The sequence below is a fragment of the Lepisma saccharinum genome, chromosome 28 (assembly GCF_977018435.1).
Source record: "Lepisma saccharinum chromosome 28, izLepSacc3.1, whole genome shotgun sequence".
NCBI lineage: Eukaryota > Metazoa > Arthropoda > Insecta > Zygentoma > Lepismatidae > Lepisma > Lepisma saccharinum.
In genome coordinates this window covers 19,099,478-19,123,145 of record NC_139256.1, presented here as the reverse complement: position 1 = coordinate 19,123,145, position 23,668 = coordinate 19,099,478, and the positions used below count along the sequence as shown (strand labels likewise).

The following is a 23,668-nucleotide window of genomic DNA, read 5'->3' as shown; positions in this document are numbered from 1 at the left end:
TGTGTGCGCAGACTTGTGACAAAGTTCCTAGAGAACAAACCTCAAACTGATAAGCCACGAAGTGCCTCAGATGAAGAGTCCAGCACTGGAGTTTAGTGACGTACACTTGGACTCTTAAGACCCTCTACGTTCACGAAAACATTTTTTTCAAGGAGTAGTATTCGCTATGACCCAAACAGGCATGTTGTAGAATGTTGTTTTTATGTCTCAATCAAAATGAAACCTCGCAAAACATATTACAGGTCTGGCCACACATTTCAGTTTCCTGTTTCAGAATGGAAACAAATTGATTTCCTCATCGTATCCAAATTGAAAGCAAGCATCTCCACTGTTCCAGATAACTGAAGAGATAAATGATTTTTACCACTCGACATATATTTTTCCAATATATTTGTCAAACTGAAAACATGGGAGTTACCATGAATTTTTGCGAGGGAGGTCAGGTTATTGATATAAAAATTGGTTACTTATTTATTGAAACAACAGATGAGCAGATATCTGGCACAACTGTATCCCTCTATCTTTTTAGAACTGAAACATTCCACAACTTTTGCCCACCTCTCTCACAAAAATTCTTTGAGACTTAATTTTTTTTTTAAAATAATAATATAGATAAACTGGTAGAATATGAAAATATTAAGTTCTAACCTGGTTTATGCATTTCACTCTTAAGTTTTGGAACTCATATTTATTTAAGTTATTCTGCTGGAATATTAATCAACTTATTACATCTTTCTTAACCATCATAAACATACGTTTTTTTCTTTTGTTCTTGCAAGTCCACTGACTGGCTTTAGCACCTCCCCCCACCCCATCATCATGATGCCCATGCCTTGAAATGAAATAGTGATATGAATAACAAAAAGATGCATCAAAACAGCTGCCTCTACGCAAGAAAACATAACATCCTTCACTATAGATCATCATTACTCAACCTATAGGTCACGACCCATTGCTGGGTCCGGAGGGGGAGTTTGGAGGGTTGCGAAGTCAGGCTAGAAAAATTATTTACTGTGTCATAAAAAAAAACATTACATTAAAATTATAATTTAAAGTCAACCTGTTTTGTACGTAGTGTAAACTCTATAATTCGGTTATTCGCACTCTACCATTGCTTTTTAATGTCATTTCCCTGATGTTTAACTCAAGAGAATCGCTTATCTGTTATTTTCATATCGGTCACAACAATGAGTTCTCAATTATCTGTATGTCACATGTATGTCCACTCGATATTTTCGACTGCTATTCTGATGAGGCTTCAAGTTGCTCATGCCATTCTCCTCCACCTCATATTTGTGTATATTATATATTATATACCCCAGCTTATGTGGCAGAGGCAGTCCCAACTGCCCCAGCCCCAACATTAGTTCAGCGAGTAAAAAAAAAACCTGTTTTCAATTTCAGCATTTGTATTTAGTTGGATGTTAGACCATGTTAGACTATTAAATTAGTATTTTATATTACACATTTACTTTTCTACAATGAAGTATGTGCAATTTGTTTAAGTGAGCGTAAAAGAGGGCTTCCTAAAGAACTCGATGTTAGCAAAAATATGATTACAAACTGGGTGCACACACCTACAAGTAATTCTGCCAGCTCCCATGCTTATGGGGCACAACCTTCAAGGTGGGTCCCGGACTGAAAAAGATTTAGAACCACTACTCTCTAGATGGGGCTGGTTCCAGGTAAACATAAACAAAAATACTTTTGCCTTCCCTGGTGACAATACTCATGTTCACTCTTTGTGTATTAATTTCTTTTCCACAAATCACGATGACGGCATACATGAATCAAAGAACCTCCATTACTGAAACGTGTGGCTCAAGATTTTCGCACTCCAGGTGGAAAATCCTTCACTTGTTCCTGGCATGTAATAAAAAAGCACATAGAAACACATTCATTTCTGAAAACAAGAAGAAGAGTTCTTCGTCTGAGGAAGACCTTGATACAGGGTAGAAACATTACATGTAAAGTGTTTTTAGATCCTAATAAAGCACCTTGGTCAGCAACTTTAGTGTTTTTAATATGGAAATAATGATTCATTTCTGTTGTGTTACATGCAATTCAGACAATGTACATTAATGAAACATCATCTAACCCATCCCTGAAAATTGTGACCAGACCTCACTGGTTATCCTGCCAAAATTGCCTCGTACGAAATAGAGAAGAACCAACGTCTTGGTCCATTACCCTTCAGAAGCAGTTAACATGTTGGATTAGGAAGAACTGAATATAAAACAACAGTGTTACGTGGCACTGTTTTGCAAAAGTACCATGATTGCCAGTCTGCAGGATTGGATAGTTGTTAACAAGGTTGGGCTGCTAAGAACAGATTCTATAATTTTGTTATGATGGTGGACATGTGGGACACCCTATATAACAGAAAAACAAACACCTGTAATAAGAAATCTCTAAATACATTGTACATGAATTTATAATGTATTAAATACACCTTCTCTATGTAAAAATATATATATATATATTACTCAGTATCCCAAATTCATTGCACCCTTTTTCCTAACCCACTACAAGTCTCCATATAAATATGCATTGTACAGATAAAAAACACTAAAATGAAAGGCTACATGCTAATATTAACCCACACAACAAGATGTTTCATATAATGAAAAAACTATGTAAGGCTGGGAGGAAAAGGTTTGCTACGAGGGTGCATGCATCAAGCACGCCACTGGAACGAAAGAAACACTTACCTTTGAGGATCACGTCCAAAGAGCCCACTGAAAACAAATGATCCATAACTATTCACATAAAAAAAGACATTTAAACAAAACAACTTGCATATAAATAAAAAAAAATAAACAAAAAATACCCTATCACTTTAACAATTCATTACATGTTATTTTGTACACTTGAAACGGGCAAGTGTTTTTTTTTTTAATTTAAACATTTGGTAAGTTTTCAAGACAAGCACTATAATAAAAAAAAATGTGGGTACTATATATCCGTACTTTAACTTTCATACTGGTTATCTCTAATTTCCAGTGCTGATTTAAAATACACTAGAAAAAACACATGATAAAAAAGGTACATCAGAAAATGATCCAAGTACTAACCAATCCACAGGGGCATACCTTTTGCATAAAATATTCCTATATCATGGGCTTAAATGGAAATTAAAAAATTTAAAGAGACTATAGCCAATTATCATACATCTCTCATAAATGTTTGCAAATAGAGATATGATGAAAACAATGTTTGTGCACTAAAACACTACAAACAATTATAGTTTGATTTTCTTATAAAAAACTTTCACTCTGGTTTCTTCTTTGTTGTGTGATAATTAGTGGAATTAGTGGAAGTATAAAACAACAAAATATATTTCTGTAGTGACTGTAATGCCAGTTTCTTACCGAACTGCATTCTCTTCTTTGTTATAAGTGACTATCAACATTATTTACAGCAGGATGGAAAATCCATACATGAAAAATGTGAACATTTTAAATTATGACATGTCTTTGTCAAATATAAAGCAGTCTGTCAAAAATTGCACTTGGTACTTATCAGAGGTGTATTCTGGGCACATGCTTCAATTGTGGGAAAAGAATTATTACTTTCTATCACTTCAGATCCAAGAAATGTATATAAGCTTAGTTGAGCGCTCTCGTATAAAATAAATACTTCTCCTATATGAAGAAATTGGAATGTAAAAATGCTCATTAATGTCATTGCAGAGTAAGCTGTCGGATGGGCCTCATCAGCGAAGGAAGATTTTAATGTGGGCAAGTGCTGCTCGCGTCCCTCTTCCCCCTCACAATGCGTGAATATCACGTTGGCTGCATGCGGTGAGGTGACAGCTACAGAGAAGAGTATACTTGTTGTTTCACTGAACAAAGAGGTGACAGCGATTGATTTTTTTCCTTGGAGGTACAGTGCAATGCACATTTAGTTTAAAGTTTGGTTTATTTTTATTTCTGGGCCTCTTTCAAAGTTCCACATGGCTTAGTGCAGTATTTTCCCAAAATACGTATTTTTATAAAATGACGGAAAATGAAACAGATGGTGTGATACAGGATTATTATTATTTGATTTTGTAAAGCTAAAGAATGAGGATTGCTCTCTATTCTTCCCCCAAGTTTGAAAGTAAACCTGTACATGAACTAGTACCATATATGAACACGAACAATATTCATAACATTATGAGTGAAACTTACAAGTTGGCTACACTCATTTTGTCAATACCAGCTTCAACTGCATCAGTGTAACGATCTTTTTCAGCATTAACAAGAATTAAAAATTATATTAGAGCAACCCAATCGCAAGAAAGATCAAGTGCGCTTGGTATATTATCCATAGCTGCTGCTGAAAATTAAAGCATTGCCCTCATTTTACGAAGATGTTATAATTTACCACTCAAAACAGAAGAGCAGAATTTACATTTAAATTATTTTAATTAAGTCTGGTCTTTTGTTCCTGAATATCTGATTGTAATTTAGGCCTCTACTATAATGTTATTTGCATAAGCCAAACAAACCTAAACTGTGAATCTCCAATGTAAATATAAACTGTTTATAAATATCGAGTGATTTTATAATTTTATGAAGACTTCCACATCAGACATCAAACCTGGTGAGTTTTGAACTTTATTATCCATATTTCATTACTTTATACGTTATGCATTATTTATCAATGTTATTGTGCAAATCGTCAACTATTGAATATGTATAATGCTATCCCCCATTCCATAATATATATGTTTTAAAAAAAATGTATGTATGTATGTTATGTAGGTCAGCAGGAAGAAATATTTAGAATTATCAGAATTTAGTAATTGGGAGACTATGAAACAGAAGTAAGTAAAAAATTATATTTTTTTCTTCAGGTTCGCTCAAAAATACCTTTAACTGTCAATTATGTACTTCACTGTATTCACTCTCCCTGAAGTTAATGTGTCTGTAACAGGCACGGTTGGCTCTATAGCACACATGAACAGTGAACCCCCAATAAAATAGAGTATTCTCTTTGAGACTAGATATATTTGTGGGTGCAACATGACAAATTTTCTTGTCGAGAAAGCGAATCAACCGTTCATTGTATAACTTTTCGAAAAGTTTCATAAATTAATTACAAGTGCTGTAATTAATTTATGAAACTTTGAGACAAGTGATACAATGAGAGGTGTTACACAGATGGATGCATAGCAATAAACAAAGGCTGGAAAGAGAAGCAAAAGAAATATAAGAACAAAATAAATGATGTAAGGATTCAGATGTTTTCCCTTAAAGATGAAAAACACCTTATGTAAATGAAAATAAAGAATGGTATGAAATTAGGCAAGAAACAAATTTGTTTGATTGATGGGTTTATTTTGCTTTGTGTTTCTACCACTTTTGGCTAACTGCAAAGATGGTGAAGAGTGATGATAATGATCAGGGAAAGGATTTTTATGTAGTAAAATGTGTTACATATGTAAGTACATATTTAGTTATTTTCACCAAAATATGGAGTTATAATTGTATATATAAAAAAAAAAACACTTTTCAAAATGTAAGACACTACACGAGCTACATAAAATACAGTATGCTTACATTGACATAAATTGTAAAATAATACAAAATGTGTTTTAATTTTGTTTCCAAAACAATGTAATGTGTTCGAACGTGAAATTCCTTCTGTTGTCTCTTAAAATGGATTTATATTGACTAAAACTGTGTTTAATATTGCAAGAAGTAATGGGAGTGTATTTAAAACTTCAGTTAGAGAAGTCTCGCAATATATTCACCCAGTTCTTTGAGTCACACGGGGACATGTAGTTAATGCAATGATGCATAAAGATAATACAAAATATAATGGATTTCAGCTTCATACATAAATATGCATTTACATATAAATCTGTTCCCTGATAATGATGAAGGGGCACTCACAAAGAATGCCCAGGCTGCTGTTCGAATCCAAGACCCCTGGAGTCGTAGCATGTTGTCCTAACCATGCCATGGAAGTTGGCCGAAACAAAATTGCAATTGACCCTGCCATTCTCTCGTGCTTGTTGGCTTATAAAAGGCTTTCATAGTGGTTGAAACACACTAAATGATGTGATGAGGGAAGCAAGGAGTGGACTTTGCTTATATAATTGGATGCAGTATTCTTGTGAGGCTCTCGCATAGCCAAAAGGTCAATGCTCTCATTTTTGGTGTGAGTGGTCCCAGGTTCTGTTCCCAGCAGACCTCCCATCCCAGCATCCTGAGGACAACTTGGGAGGTACTTGAAAAGGAGTAGCAGACTCTGGTCCCAATGTGCTGACCACCAACCACTTAATGAAAAGCTGATTGGCAGGACTTGGCTGTCGCATCATGGAGTTTAGTTTTAGCAGTATTCTTGCAGTTGTTGATATTCTATGCAGGTTAAATACAAGCTAGTAAGGATGTTAAAAATGCTAATTGAAACAAATGTATAGTCATCATCCCTTCAAAGGAAGTTAGAGAAGAAGTGTGCTGGTAGACTCAGTACAACTTTGTTGAAAGTTGTCATCTTTAAATCAAGGGGTCTTACTTTTAAATAAGTGTGTCCTTATTTCCATGGTTGAAATTCAGCTACAAGAACTGCAGGTTCAGTTCTGTTTAGGTAATGTAGTTTTTTAAATACATATTTTATAATTGATTTCACGAATATAATTTGTGCTGTATGAAAGGATTTAAGTCCCTGGCCCAACACATTTCCAAGAGGCTCTCAACATATTCTCCATTCCCTCTTACACCCCTCCTAAAAACTTTGTACCTTTGGAGTTGAAAAACTGGAAACATCCCTTATTCTCCCCCTGCTTTACTTAGTGGTAAATGATACAGGTAACGCTACCCCTTGCTGCACACTGCAACATGCCATAAAGGCATGCGGAGAAATGTGGAGGTATCTCACTCACATATCTTGGCCATTTGTAGAAGTGATGTCATCACTGTGCTTCATTCAAATGAAAATTGGCAACTTAAAGAATTTTAAATATTATAAAGTATTTCACAGATACATATTGATGAATGGTTCACGATGGGAGTAGCCAAATTAGAGATAAACAGCAAGGTCAAGACTAGTAGGTATATAGCAACACAATTATGGTAAAAACAGAAAATACGTACTGGAAGTTTCGAGGGCGACAATATGATAAATGCACGTTAGTGCTCACCATCATGAAGAATATGAAATCTATTTTTCACCATGTGCAATTTAATCCTGACAACGAAGTGTTTCATCATGAGAATTACCACTTTACGACTAAAATAAAGTATATTTTATCTCATTTCTGATATGCAATGTTAATAAATAACAATTTAGTTAGGTGGAAACATGCCTGTAGATATACTCAGCATACACGGTGTTTTAAACTAGGTTTTGAAAATAGGGTTGTAAAGTGGTGGAGTAGTCGTTAGTCAAATTTCACATGTGTACTACTATTACTATTGAAAACAATACAAATGTGTGTGTGCGTGCACACACACCCACACCTAAGACACCCCATGCTACAGCATGTCTTGCGAATTAAAAAGAGGTGGTAACACAGTCAACTGCAAGAAATTTTATAGTGTGAAACATATAACCTTCTGTCTCAACTGACATCACACAAAACTGATGGAATTACAGTTTACCTCATGAACAAAGTTACTTGCCTAGCAACTAAACGATGTAATGTACGAGTTTTAAATTCAGACTAATTATATATAAAAATAACATCTCAATGATGCATTAGGAAACATAACAAGTACTGCAGCTGGTGGGGTGTGACATATAGAAGAGTGAAGAGTGAAAGGTATTCTTCTGTACAGAAGGTTAACCTCATAAAGTTTTAATAAAACGTAACGTTTTAATAAAACTAAGGACATTTCCACTTACCTCAGACAATGAATGTCTTTCTCTCTCTTATAAAAAATAAATCTTCATAAATTAGAGGCAATAACTTCACTTAAAAAATCATGGTTTCCAAAAAAATTGCAAACTATTCTTTCACATGTATAATTCCTGGAAACTAATCAGGCAATTTTTAAAAAGGATGTTCTTTTTTGATTGGTGCATTATTACAATAACTCAATGACAATGAGTTTTCCATCTGCACGACATTTTCACATTCTCCATTATTGCAAACTTTTTAACGTTCTAAGTGAATGACACATTCACACTGAAAAGATTCAAAGTGAAAACCTGCAGATACTCAACTAAAAAGATAGTAACACTGTAGGTGTACTATGGTCAAACAGCAAATTAGGCTAATTTACAAAGATTCATATTCCCGTATTGACTTTTAAAAGATGAATGTACATTGCCTGGTTGGTTTCATGTATGGAAAGGAAAGGCAAAGCGAGGATAAATGTACTGGTTTCTGCACATGCTACATGATATGGTAATTTTCACTGTGAAGTGTTGCATAGTCGAAATGAAAAACTACAAAAAATCCAGTTGTAAGCAGACGCACCAGTATTAACAATTTTGCATCCTTGAGTTTAGCCAAATGCTACAACAGGGTTCTCATCCATTTTGACAATAAATTCCCTCACATTTTCAAACTAATGAACATATAAAATTAAAATATATAAACAGGGCTCGAAAATCCCGGTCACCAAGGTGACTTAAAATTTCAGCCTGGTGACTGTGATCTTTTGCTGTAATAGTGCAGTTTTTAAGTTTGCATGTATGAAAGTTTGAAGATTCTAAGTTCAAATTGCAGTACAGCGTAAGTTAGCAAATTATTTTTTTTATTGATGTTGTGAACATTAAATAGAATCAGCAACAATTTCTTACCCATTGTTCCTCAACCACCCTTTTTCACCGTTCTCTCACATGAGTGGTTAACACATCGTGCTACGATGCCAGAGTTCCAGGTTCGAATCCCGGCATGGGCATGGATGTTTGTAAGTATCTATTCATCAATTTCATCACTCATCCCCATCTTGGCAAATTAACCAAAGTCGCACAAAAAGCGAAGTGAAATAAAGCAAATCAATCAATTCCTTACATATTAACATTTTTTATTAGAAAAGTATATTAATACTCCATGCTTAAAGACAATTCCATTCCAATCTCAACAATATCACTCTCTCAAACGACAAAACGCTCTTTGTAGCTTGACTACCATGTCCCAAATTAAGACAGCCATGTACTCAAAATACTGAAGTCTTCGCGTAATTAGAAATGACAAATTGCAATGAAGCGTGGATTTTCTAAATTCAGCATGCAACATAGCCTACAAAAAGTAGCTTCCCTGTCATAGGCGATTCCACGGAAAGCTTTCCACCTTAGCATCCAGAGAACACACACAGTTGAAACAGACTTGCCAAATGTAGTTCTCCTCCCAGGTTGTAAATTTTCAACTTAACAATTCAAGTATCGTCAATAAACTTCAAAAAATAATTGTTTATAACATTCCCTTCCATTGTATAAAAATGCCTGTTACAACTGCAGCTATTTACTTTTAAAAGTAGATAGCTACAGTTAGAATTACTCAGAAAAGTAACCATTACTTCTAACTGCATTAGAAATAACTGGTTACTTCCAAGCACTGACTTCTGGGCTGCAAATATTCATTTCTCTCGTGTCACAATATTTATTTCCTAAGGTTCCCTCTTCTTCCTTCGTATGATTCTCTCTTTCGTCCAATCATTTCTTCGTGTCTCCTTATCTCTTTCTGTTCACTTTTCTTTTAGTTTATCATTCTTTTCTTTCTTCATCCGTTTGTGTATGTCATTGCCTATCCACTTCTATCCTTTAGTCCTTGCCTCCATGTGTCAATTTCTATCTTGCATTCTTTCTCATGCTCTCCTTTTACTTATTTATGAGTACTTTATTTTTAATTTCTTCCCTCTAGTCTATGTGCATGATTCTAAAATATTGTCACCGATCAAAAATAAGGATCTGATCACAGAGCTTGTACAGTGGGATTCATGAGTATTACAGTGCAAATTGTACACGATTATTTTTATAAATTTTTCTCTCGCATCCTGTGTGTTTTTTAGCTATGGATTTTTGTGTGTGTTGGTGAAGAAGTTGTCAACAGGTTATTTAGTTTTTCCTTTTAATTCTTGAAGCTCTTATTAGGTCAAATAAAGTACACAAGCATGGTGATTGACAATTTGCATGGTAATATTCATGGATCTCACTGTGCGAGTTGTTTCTCGAAATATCCTGGATCATCCACCTACACCACTATCTAGCATTCATGCTATTTCATTGGGATGACAATTCTAGGATGTTTTGAATACACTGATGTTCAGCTTCTTATATTGATTGATTCATTTATTTCACTTTGCTTCTTCTGCCACTTTTGGTTAATTTGCGAAGATGGTGATGAATAGGTGGCTTCCTGGCACCAGATTTTCAGAGCTGGCACCTAACTCTGAAGAAGATTCTTCGAGGACTATATATAAACATTTCTACAAATTGTCTCCAAACAAGAAGCTAGTTGGAATGAGAAGTGAAATATGTTATTATTCTCTTATCTGCAAGATTAAAAATCCTGGATTCTTCCGCAATTTTTCATTCATAGGGTGATATGCCACGATACACAATTCAGTGAGAACCCTGTACTTACATATGCACAAGCTTCCATTTGCATCACTCATGTTGTTGTTTTCATATTGATTACTACAGTTGCTGTTGTTTCAACAACAACATGTGTGGTGTAGGGGAAATCATACTCATGACAGAGGGCTGATTTACATAAAGGTCTAAAAACTCATAGCTCAATAGATTAATAATGGAGGTAACTACATAGAGAAGTATGGTATAAGGATACTAACTATAATATAGTTTTGTAGCACACACACACTCCTTTTTAACAGCCTACCACATTTAACTTTCTCAATACCACTTGTAAATTAAAGAGTCAAAGGTCCTCCACTTCTGTTAGTATGCTGATTGATAAAATAGTGATCAGCAATTTCGGCCCAAAATATAATTTCTGTTTCTGTTGCCTGTCGAGGCAAATGGTGGTGGTGTAGGTTCGTGTGAGCAGCCCTACCTTCACTTTCCGGTGGGAGTCCCCAAACTCTTGGAGTTGACCCAGCATCTTGAGGACAATTGGGAAGCTGCTTAAAATGAAGAAGCGGTAACCTCTGGTCACGAAAACCAGAAAACAGAGGGAATGGATTTCTATGCAATGAGCTCACCCAACCACCTCCCCCAAAATAGCCACAGTGGCTTTCAATCTGGCAGGCCCTGGCCCAAAAAGGGCTGTTGCACCATGGAGTTTAATTTCAAAACTAGGCAATGTCAGACATGACATTTTCCTTACTATGTACCTTTATAATTTTGAAAAAATAAAAGATAGTTACTCAAAAGCAAGTAGAAAATTTAATTTCCTGAGCACTACATTAACACTCAGTTGGTCAGGCATGGTCTCTGGTTCAGAGTGTGTGGTTTTTGACTTCGCCATTTATCAATACTTGTTCTGCCAACAGCCTCTGTCTGCCTAGCTGAATTTGTGACCTTCCTCTTTTACAACACGATTTTGTTTTTAGTATTAGTAAGATCTTGGAGCCAGTAGAGGAGGATTAGTTGAAGCCTCCTGAAATCTCAGTCCATGCATGAGTAATGGCGTGCCTATAGATTTTACTGAAAACCGGGTCTGCCGTTCGCAACTAATGAAGAGTGCCTTTTTGTTTATTTGTGGACTATAAATAAAAACTAAATAAAAATAATTTTTCTAATTTTATGGTCACATGTGTAACATTGAAATTTTCATTTTGTCAAATATAAATTATTTTGTGGTGTGTATTTTTTTTTAACTAAAATGTACATTTCGTAGTTTTATACAATCTCAATTGTTTGCAAAAAAAGATTTAATCATAACAATTGAGGGTTTGGCATTTAAGAACCCGGTCTCTGGCAATGTGGTCAACCCACAAAGGTTAAGTGAGTATAGTATTCAATTATATATATTTTCGCTCGAATCAAGAACTGAACTTTTGCAGTAGAACAACAGAAGGTATAATTTAACAATACAGGGAATTTATCCAATTTGTCTGAAATTTGGGATACTTACTAATTTGGGCCTCGTAATAACGAATCTGCAATTAAAATTTGGCACTTATTTGGGGGCAGGTGAATCCGGCCAATTTCTAACATGCCTTTAACAGGGACTCTATAACATACTGGTAAGGTGCGAATTACTCACAATTAAATACAAACTTTAGGCTAAAAGATTAAAAATCGGCAACTTACGTGTGTGAGTATGAGATTTTTCGTACTACGTTTCGGAGGTTGCACTACCTCCTTCTTCAGGTTGAACGATGTTATTCAGACACCTGACATGGTGCCTCGTCGTGAAAGTGAAGGTTAAGGATTTAGGTTAAAAAGTTGCTTGAAGGACACTTTCTAAAAAATATAAATTACACATCTAAAACCGCGCAATACTATAAAAACAAAAGAACATCCAAGGCTGAAGTTGGCAAACTGCTGACCAATGCTCAGGGTAGGCGAATGCACGGTGTCAGCCCGTACCTGGGGAAAGAGAACTTCCCCTCCTCAATCCTTCCAAACTGGGGCTCGGGAGTCACCAATCCAAGGAGAAGTCGACCTCCACCTCGGCGGCTTTCCTGACCTCAGGAGTAACATGGAAGCCCATCTCGTCCCTAAACACTGCGGCTTTATCCCATTTTTTAAAGAAATTAACCCAGCCGTCTTCTAAATTCCCATCGTCCCTATTAAGTTTATTCCAATTTTTCGCGCATATATAGGCAGCTTCATATACGTTTCTGTCCAATTTATTCGACCAATTGGGGAAGCAGGACCCCAGGATTGGGTTTACTAGGGAAGATATGGCCAACGGAAAGATCCACTTTCTTGACTTGTGCCTTACTAAAACCGGACAACGGATCGTAACCGGGGTCTTCCATAAACCGTTAGCTGGAGAGATGTACCTCCATAAGAGATCCCAACATTCGAATAGGACTAAATTAAATGTTTTTCTTAACTTTTTCATTCGCGCCGAAAGACTGTGCAATGACGAGAAAGAGAAAGGGAAAGAAGGGGAATGGATAAGGAAGGTGGGGGTAAAGAATGGGTACACTATCCGCGACCTGGAAAAAGTAGCTAGGAAAGCCAAAAGGATTGTTAGGCAAGAAACATCGCAAAATGACAAAGAGGATAAAAAAACTGAGATAGGAAACGGGGAAAAAAACACATATTTTGTCGGGATCCCATATTTTAAGGGGGTCTCAGAGAAAATTGAAAAGTCCGTGAGGGGTTACGGAATAAAATGTGGGGTAAGAGCGCCCCGGAGTATTGAAAAGCACTTTACATCCTATAAGAAAGGGAGGGGGGATAAGCGCAATAACCCTGAAGAGCGGAAGGGAGTATACAGGATAGTGTGTGAATGTGGAAAGGAATATGTGGGACAAACCGGGAGAAGTATGCAAGTTAGGTGGGGAGAGCATGATAAAGACGTAAAGGAGGGCATACCCAAAACTGGATTATCTGAACACATATTGGTTAACCGACATAAGATTGCTAAAAGGGAAGTGATTAGGGAGGTTAACAATAAATTGGACAGAAACGTATATGAAGCTGCCTATATATGCGCGAAAAATTGGAATAAACTTAATAGGGACGATGGGAATTTAGAAGACGGCTGGGTTAATTTCTTTAAAAAATGGGATAAAGCCGCAGTGTTTAGGGACGAGATGGGCTTCCATGTTACTCCTGAGGTCAGGAAAGCCGCCGAGGTGGAGGTCGACTTCTCCTTGGATTGGTGACTCCCGAGCCCCAGTTTGGAAGGATTGAGGAGGGGAAGTTCTCTTTCCCCAGGTACGGGCTGACACCGTGCATTCGCCTACCCTGAGCATTGGTCAGCAGTTTGCCAACTTCAGCCTTGGATGTTCTTTTGTTTTTATAGTATTGCGCGGTTTTAGATGTGTAATTTATATTTTTTAGAAAGTGTCCTTCAAGCAACTTTTTAACCTAAATCCTTAACCTTCACTTTCACGACGAGGCACCATGTCAGGTGTCTGAATAACATCGTTCAACCTGAAGAAGGAGGTAGTGCAACCTCCGAAACGTAGTACGAAAAATCTCATACTCACACACGTAAGTTGCCGATTTTTAATCTTTTAGCCTAAAGTTTGTACAGGGACTCTATAGAGAAAGCCGGGGAGCCGGACCAGAGGCAGGGCCACGTTAGAGGTTGGGGGCGGAGCCCGGAATCTGTGGGAAATTTGGAAATCGAGGGTATAGAAATAAGACCTTAATTTAGATTATTTTGCTATTTTCACGTGTGAGCACCCAATTTTAACTGCAGATTCGTGATTAGTGGGCCAAAATTAGTGAGTATGCCGAATTTCAAACAAAATGGAGAAATTCCCGGTATTGTAAAATCGTTCCAGACAGAAATATCCATGCCTACTGCAAAATTAATGTCGAAGAAAACAACAAATCACGGTTTTGATTAAATTCTTTAGACCCAGACTGATATTTCTACCTAGGATATGAAGGCCACATACATGGAAAAAATGCTGTTTTGGGGATGTGTCTTATTGAGAAGTTGCTGCTGGCCTAAACCAATCCAATGTCTCATTACAACAGACAGAAACTTCAACGTTCACAAGCAAGACTATTACTTGAACACTCCACATGTGAGCAAGGCTGAAATATAGCATGTGAAAATCATTTGTAGTTTGACAACAGAAAAATAGTATAAAATTTTAAAAAAAAAACTTTAAAAATGTGACAAACTAAGACATTGCACTATCATTTTCACACACTGGAGGAACAGAAACACATGTGCAAATACTCCATCCCAAATTTTAGTTGAATTCTTAAATTAACTAAAAAAAAAAAGTCTCTTTCGAAATCCATAGTTAGTGCCTTAATGTGCAAAATTAAATCCTCGCAAAAAATCACTCTTGATTAGATTTTCAACATCACACCTGAAAAAGTGAGTTTATGCATGTAGCACAAAGTAGAGCTGGCTTTATAAAAAGAAACTACTTTGTCAATGCCAAGAACAAACTAATAAATCTATCATGATACTTTTAGAAAGAACTGTTCTGGATGCTTAGAATCCAATTATATATATTAAAATGCATGTTAATTTGGTTATTTAACATGGAATGATTCAACCATTAACTCAAACACAGCATTGGAGGGTTACTTGATAGATATTGAAATGAATGAAAGGTTAAGCAATACATATACAGAAAACTTCAACCAGGGAAAAAGCATACACATACAAGGCTATGCAAGGAACAGTTGATCTAGGACTGTGGTAATGGAGTGGATAGGATACAAAACCTTACAATTACGTACGTTACAAGGTTTTCAGAGGATCAAAGTAAAGTGTGCCATGAAAGTCTAAACAAAGCAGTGTTGAAATTGATTGCTGAACTCTACAGAAATCTATATCTACAAATCTGTCTTTGCTTTCAAGTTCAAACAAAGTAATTTACTCCCAAGCTTCCACTGAAAATTATCCTACTCACAATTACTAGTTAAGTACTTCGCTAGTCTCAAATGTAAAATATCCTCATGCCTTCTGCAATTGTATTATGATGTATGGTAAAAACTTCACACCAATAAATCATAAGTAGTGTGTGTGTTCACTCCCAAGAGTTTTCTTGGCAAGACATAGTTGTTTCGGAAAAAAAGCCTTAACTAAGACAGATATTAAGATAACATATTAAAAGCTCTGCACTTAAATGTACTACATTTCTGGTACATATTAACTAATATAGAAAATGAGCTAATTATCGGTTATGCCTAGTGTTGTACATCATGGTGCTTTTACAGCCTAAATCTGTATTATTCATGTGTCTGCGTGAAATTAATCCTATAACGTACACATTCAGCACTAACTATTCATACATTTGCCCTCAAAAGCGATATTCCTTGAGCAATACACAAGAATATTGCAGCAGTAGGACGTAGCCTAGGCTACTGAGGTGTACAAAGGGCAAACGTATTCTCGTTGGATTTATCTGGAAATTCCTTTAGCCTAGTATATCATATTTTGCATGACACTAATCTTTATTCTAGCATCTCCCAGCTTCGAGGGCTTTCTGCCCATAAAATAATGACAATTGAAGTTTCGCCAGCAGAAAGCACTAGCAGCCATGTTGAACCAACATTAAGCCTAACCGACGTCACTGATACTGAAGCTCTGCTGAGTAAGTTCACTTACTACTAATTTTCATTCCTCCTAATGGAGGATTCGGAGACTGCTTGTTACCCTCAGCAAAGGACGTGGTTCTTGGACGTCCACTCATTTCTAACGGCGGTGAATTCTCCTAAATACGTTCATGTAGTTCATAGATTTATCACATTTCTTACGAACACCCTCCTGCACACGGAACTTCGGCGCTTGCAGCCTGAATTTCGTCCTATAATTCTTCTCTTTCACGCTTACAATTCATGTACTCGCACTTGGAAACTTGATGCAAAATATAACGTACTAGTTCACACGGCAAGGGGTTTCATTACCCCGTAAGTCCCAAATATCAATATTTTTACATTTATGAAATTCTAGCAATTCTTGACTTCACCCACAAAATTTTAGATGCTTCAGACATTGACCTGTTCGGCTAAAACCGTAACCAATCACAATTCGAAATCACTGTCCGATAGCCCCCGAGGATGACGTCAAGCCATCGTTTACGTCAAAGAAAATGGCGGCCTTCCCAAGATGCATTGTAGCAAGAAAGTAACAAACAGCTGACGACTGAAGAGCGGCTGAAAGTGGAGGAACTATTTGAAATACTCGGACATCACTTTACAGCACTCCAAAAGAAAATTAACAATACATGGACACAAAAAAATAGTAATTCAGGATTGCTGTAGGCTGTAAATATAATATAAAGAGGTTTGTATTTTTTGCAGGAAACCCAAAAAATTAACACCGAGGTATTGCTACTGTGCAAGTGCAAAAGTGTAATTTGTAATCATAAGTACTTGATTATGCGTGGTTCTGTAACTTCAACCAAAATTTTGGGTTTGTTACTTGGTACTTCAGACGGGCGATAAGTGTCGAACCAACTGACGGACAATTTGAAACTCGATTGAGCCTAACGCTGTATGAAGTCAGATGTCCCAGTTTCGAACCCCGGTTAAAGCATGTGTTCTATTATCCATTTCATCAGTTCATTTTTCCAATAGATATATATGTATATGTGTGTGTACTTGGTATATATCTATCTGTGATAAGTGGAAATAAAGAATAGCGAAATGAAAACTAAGTGTCCAGACTGCAAGACAACAATTTTTCTGCCCTTAATTCATGTGTTCTGAAACCGGGTCTCACATGTACTAGGCCTAAATCTGGCCCTATTAATCGCGATAAATATTATCAATGATGATATGGTTAGGTTAGGAAAGGACACACACATTGATTCATTAAATTCAAGCACGTAAGCAGAACTCGACTGTGTAATGAAGATAGCAGTTTCCGAAACGGCCTCATTGCAGAACATGGGCTGCTTTTTCCCTCTAAATAGACTAACAAAATTTATATCCCCTGAAAGTACGTACCTTCTACTTCCATTTTCTGGTGTTCCTTTTACGATTACTATTATATTATTGTGCGTAAAAAATGTTTTTCCTGCTATTAAAAGCAATGCATTTCTTCATTTGTTCGCGTCCATATTGTTTACGCGCTGAAGTGTTGTGTGATAAGTGAGACCCTTCGTTTTGCGGCATTCGAGTTGATTTGTCGCTCCGGATTCCACCCACAGATGCACAGTTTCTTTCATTATTTCAGACGACGAATGTTTACAAGGTTAGGTTAGGCCGGGTTCCAATAGCATAAATATAATGAAAAATGTTTTTCCTGCTACTAAAAGCAATGCATTTCTCCATTTGTTTGTGTCTATATTGTTTACGTACAGTTTCTTTCATTATTTCTTCGAGGAATGCCTACAAGGTTAGGTTAGGTTTCATTAGCATAAATACAATGACTAATTATTATTTAGGCTAAGTGAACTAAACCTAGCTACCTAACAACATAGGCATTTTTTGCTTTCCTTAGATTTGTGCGCAGGAATATGCCTTTTCCTTCGTTGCTACGATTTCAATACCACCCAACCTGGACACGTTCTTCTGTTTTTTTTTAAAGAAAATTTTTTTCCGCACCTTAAAACTTACTTTTCCCGATTACTAACTACAAAACGTTACCAAAAAATTATGAACAGTGTTCCTCCTAAGCAGCCCATATTCTGCAGTCTTACCAGAAATTACTTACGGAAATTATTTTCTTTAGCGTTGTTGAAGTTCGGGAATGTAGTTTTGATCCATTTTAATGTAAAATCAATTATGTATCTGTGAAAATATCTCTCCGACACGCTATTGCTGCTTCCGCCATTTGTTTTCTGATCTGAGCACAATGTTCCGTGTGTTAGATCTTGTAACCCCCAAGTAAGTGTTTCAAACCACACCTTGTTTTCGCTGTAAGATGACATGTGGAGGATTTTTAAAAAAAAATTAAACTTCACTTACCTAACCTAACCTTACAGGAAATGGTGTGGGACTAACGTCAATGGTTTATGGGGCTAACACCAAATGGTTTGCGAGGTATTAGCCTAATTTCAAATCTGGGCACAAAGGTAGGTATTTTTCGGTGAACAAGGTTGCAACATTGCAAACACACTCCAAATCGACAAAACACTGCCACAATGTGCAATGAACCAGTACGCTACCGCCATATTGTGTGTTATAGAATGCAAAAAATTAAGAACAGTAAGTACTCGTAAATGTAAGAAATATACATTATTTCCATTAGAAATTCATTATTACATCTAAAGAAATGTTCCACAATGCAGAATAGTATATTAGGAATGTAAACAAGTGCGACATAAATGATTTATAGGTGTTGTTTCCACTATACGAAAGTAGTACCAAAAATTATTATTTAGGAATGTGGACTCGTTTGATTAGGTACGTTTGGCAATGGTGTATTGCACGCTGATTTTTTCATCAAGGGAAAATGGCGTCTTCTGTGGACCTGCTGTTCTTACAGTAGACTTACGTTACGTTAGGAAAACATAGTTTATTTAGTTTTTCTCTACATTTACATACTTGACCGCCAATTATTACATGCAGATTCGTGATTAGGTCGTCTCAATTAGTGAGTAGGCAAAATTTCATAGCAATTGGAGAGTGGTCCAGTATTGTAAACTCATTCCAAAGTTATTATTTAGGCTAAGAGAACTAAATCTAGCTAGCCTAACCTGACAACGTAGGCATCTAGCCTAAAATTTAAAAGCTTTCTCCCGTTTCGTTAGAACACAAGGGTGCTTAAGTGTTCTGCGATAAGTGAGACCCCTCTTCTTTCCTCCTTTTTTTTCCATTTCACTTTTACCTTTGTTGCTACGATTTCAATAGCACCTAACCTGAACTCGTATTTCTGGTTTAAAAAATTACACATTTCCGCACCTTGAAAGTTACTTTATCAAATTACTAACTTCAAACCATTACCATAAAATTAGGAACCGCATTCCTCCTAAGCAGCCCATATTCTGCAGTCTTACCATAATTGTTTTCTACTCAATTGCATTTACTTGGAGTCCGTGACAAATGAAGATATACCCGAGCATTTTCAATAGTACGTCTGCAAGAAAAGAGAAATGGATATGAAAGAGGAGAAATGATTTTCTTTTCTGAATGACCTTTAGAGTGAGATTACTTTCGTAACATCTCTGGCTGTTTTGCATTGGCAACTTTGGAGCGAGTCAGAAGTCCCAGAGCAGCCAATCAACAAACGAGCCGCTGACGTCATCTCTACCCATCACCTATCGCTTTGCCTGTTTCTCTGGACTGTTGGTAGGTTCACTAACTGGTCTCGCGCGGTGAGCTGGAGTTGTTATGAAAATAATCTGACTCTACCTAGAGTTATTTTCCTGTAGTGTACGGTTATTACAAGCATAAGAAAACAGTTTTTCGTTGTGTCGTTTCAGGAGTCGGGGTCGTAAGCAATTTGGTCATGAAATGCAGTCTTTTTGTTCCAATTATTGTGATTGCTACCTGTCAAGTGTCAACCTATTGTTTCAAAATTAATAAAAAAGAAACTCCATACATTGTGAAATATTACAATATTGGTAAAATTTTAGTATCCACGAAATGTATTTCTTCAATTTTACAGGAGAAAGTACTTACCGAACTGATTTTCCGTAGATTTTTAAAAAGGTCGTGTAAGTGTTTTTCCCCATCGCTTAATTTATTTCGCCGGTAAATCATGCATTTTTGAAGATTAATGTCTCTCCAATGCACGAAAGTTGTTGCCTCTTATGTCCTCCTACTATGTGAACCAAATGTTGTGTGTGTTCGATGATGTAACCCCCGGTCAGTGTATCCAACCACACCGTTGGTTGGAGAAGAAGATGACAATTTTAACTATGTTTGCCTAACCTAACCTTGCATTTTTCGTGGGGCTATTTATGAATGGTTTGTGGGGCTACATACATGGTTCGTGGGGTTTTCGAAACTGGAAAAAAGGTAAAGTGCTCCCCTGTGCTTAGCACCATGCCATGAAGGCGTATAGGGGGTGTGGGGTTAATGCCCCACACTTTCTCGATCGTCATGAGTGGGGGTGATGTGACTGCCTTTACCCCCCAGGGTTTCCCCCAGGTACCCATGTCATTCGATGCTGGGTGTGCACCGGGGCTGCTTCCAACGTTAGAAAAGTTCCCGGATTTGAACCGGCTGGGTATATTGAGCATGGTAGTCAGACGCTTTACCGACTGAGCCACTGCAGCCACCATCAAACCCGGAAAAAAATACAAAATCAGTAACATGAAAGTAGGCATTTTTTGGTGAAGGTTGGAAACACTGCATACCCACTGATCATAGACAACAATAGTCAAGATTTGCCCACGATATTGTGTAACTCGACCAAAAAAACGAACTAACAATAATTACTCGATATGTGGAAAATTGAAATTATTTTCGTGAAAAAAATGAAATGCCACCTTCAAGAATCCTTAGCAATGCAGAATACGTAAGTACCAATTAGAAAAAGAAGAAAATAAAGGAATTTCAGATGTTTCGCGAATACTAAAATTTTAATAAAATATTAATCAATACTGAGAATATATTTTTCTCTTGTTGCATCTGTAGTAATCATCTCATGATTGCATCAAACATACAAATCCCAGGATTGGGCTATTTTCAATTTTGAAAGTGCCCCATGCATATGCTTTTAGTCATAACTCTGTACCATGCATATTATATCATGAACAGACAGGAATATATGCTTCTAAGCAATAAATATAAGCTTTGCAGTAAGAATAAGGTCGCAAGCGTGAAAATTTTTAGATCTACAAGTATTTCATTGCAAACTAACAATTAATTAAAAAGGCACTAATAGTTTCACAGAGGTAAACAATTCGTCGATGTTTTGCAGGACATTTCGCAAGACTGTATTGAAAAATAGGACATTTTTGTTTTTTGGAGTAGCATCAGAGACTGCAGGGCCTCAAAAAAGGACTGTCCTGTCTGGATGTCTGGTCACCCTAAATATGAAGCAACACTCTTTGTGTATCCAGAAATACAGAGAAAAGAGCTGACCAAGGCAATAAAAAACCACTATACACGTGACATATCAACCTTCTAGCAAAGTCTTCATCAGACTCTGAACAAACTTCAAATAAAGAGATTTTTAATTTAAAGTTTGCTCAGAGTTTGAGGAAGTCATTGCTAGAAGGTTGAAACATCACGTGTATAGTGTGTTCTTAAAATAAATTCTTGCGTTGGTTAGCATTTTTAGTGTTTTATTAATCATAGAAAAAAGGCTTAACAGTGTTACCAGAGAAAAGAGCTGCAGCAGAGCATTTGGCTACCATTCGGAAGACCCAGGTTTGAATCCCGATGCAGGTGATCTGGACCAGCAATTTTTCCTGGTTTTTGCGCTGCTCTGAGACTCGCCCATCCTTGGAAATGGGTACCTGGGGGGTAAAAGCAGCCGGGTGTGATGCTGATCACATCAGTCAAACTATGGCTGAGATCAAGAATATGTGGAGCTCTACAACTCATCACGGCTTATATACACGCGCACAGGGGTACCTTTATCTTACAGAGAAAAGAGGCATTAATAAGAAAAAAACATGTCTCTGAAACTTATCTTAGAGTGGAGCCGATAAAAATGCGAATGTCTTATTCACACAAATAAACCACTACAAACACCGAAAATCTAACTTCAAAGGATAAGAGTGCAGATGTACCCACCATGCTGAATTGTAGTTGACAAGCTGCCGAAACAGAACCTCCACACCACCCCCCTCGTTCCATTTTTCATCTGTCTTTGCTAATGGCCGACAGGACTCCTTACCCCCCCCCCCCATCACATAGAGGAAGTAATAATTACAATTTACTAATTTCACAATTCAAGATTTGAGTGGCAACAAAAACGTGGACCTCCGAACATTATCTGAGCCATAGTTTGTTCTAGAAGTCAAAAACAAATCTTGGTAGATGTGTGGTACCATACTGTAATTGTGGAAATACCTGTTGGTACTGGTACAGCATACGTGTGAAGCCAAATTACAAGGGTTAAGTTTGTGTATACAAATTTTCGTGACACTCATTCTGAGTTGTGAGTTTTAAGTCAACTTTACGTACAGGTAGGCTAATTGGGACTAAACTAAGTGGGATCTGAACCATTGGGTTCCTCGAATGGGTATCGAACTTCGGATCCCCGATACAAGGCAAGGCCCTTACCACTATGCCATTGGAGAGGCCCAACGCTCATACTGAACAATACCAAGAGTACCAATTGAACTGTCCCGTTTGTTTTAGATGTGTAGTTGCCTTTTTTAGCCATTTAAACATATCCATTTAAGGCTCGGATGAGCCTTTGGACGAGGGCAGCTGTTTTAGAATATTTTCCGCCTTTTAAAAAACTGCTAGAATATTCCAAAATCTGAAAAATTGTTTATGCTTAGAATTCCTTCTAGAGCATTCACGTGAATCTTTGTGTGGTTTGCTTTCACTTTTATCTAGATATTCTCAATAGTTTAATAAACTTACATTGCCCCAAAACTATTGAGAATATCTAAGCAACAGAGAGAGCAAACCAGAGAAAAGATTCATGTGAATGTTCTAGAAGGAATTCTAAGTGTATGAAACAGCTGCCCTGGCATCAAGGCTTCCAGCCGAGTATGAAGTGGACAATATATATGGGTGGCCTGGGGAAGATCGATTGATTGATAAATTTGTTTTAATTTGCTTTTCTGCCACTGTTGATTTGATTGATTGATTTGCTTTATTTTACTTTGCTTTTTGTGCCACTTTTGGCTAATTTGTGGATGAGGGATGACATGATAAAACTGATGAATGGACACTCGCAAACATCCATGCCCAGGCTGGATTTAGGCCAAAGTTCCAGTGAGCATTAAGTGGACAATATACATGGGTGGCCTGGGAAAGATCGATAGATTGATTATTTTACTTCGGTTTTCTGCCACTGTTGATTTGATTGATTGATTTACTTTATTTTACTTCAATTTTTGTGCCACTGTTGGCTAACTGCAAAGACAAGGATGATTGGTGATGAGATGGATGAAGGGTCAATCACAAACATACAGGGATGACACAAAATGATCCCCACAAACGATTCTCCTGGTTGCAGATCCAGGAGCGTCTGCAAAATGCTGTCCAGGGTGTGTCCCGAGAAAGGTGTAAGGGGGGGGGGGTGTCAGGTGGTTCGATTGGTACTCTTCATTTCATTGCTTTTTTTAAAAAAAGGTAAAAACCTAGT

At 36.9% G+C, this 23,668-nt stretch overlaps 1 protein-coding gene across 2 annotated transcripts in view; it reads right to left on the bottom strand.

The window, feature by feature from the left end:
• Positions 1-16,540, bottom strand: part of sgg (glycogen synthase kinase 3 beta homolog shaggy) — a 100,432-nt gene extending 83,892 nt beyond the window's left edge. The window contains exons 1-2 of one of the 2 annotated variants that reach the window (XM_083113753.1): positions 16,109-16,540; positions 2,712-2,738 (exon numbers count right to left, since the gene is read on the bottom strand). In XM_083113753.1, coding sequence (XP_082969879.1) covers positions 2,712-2,738; positions 16,109-16,193 — 112 coding nt within the window. In that variant the 5' untranslated portion in view covers positions 16,194-16,540. The remainder of the gene's footprint in view (positions 1-2,711; positions 2,739-16,108) is intronic. The other variant, XM_083113755.1, reaches the window with a different exon arrangement.
• Between the last annotated feature and the right edge of the window lie 7,128 nt (positions 16,541-23,668).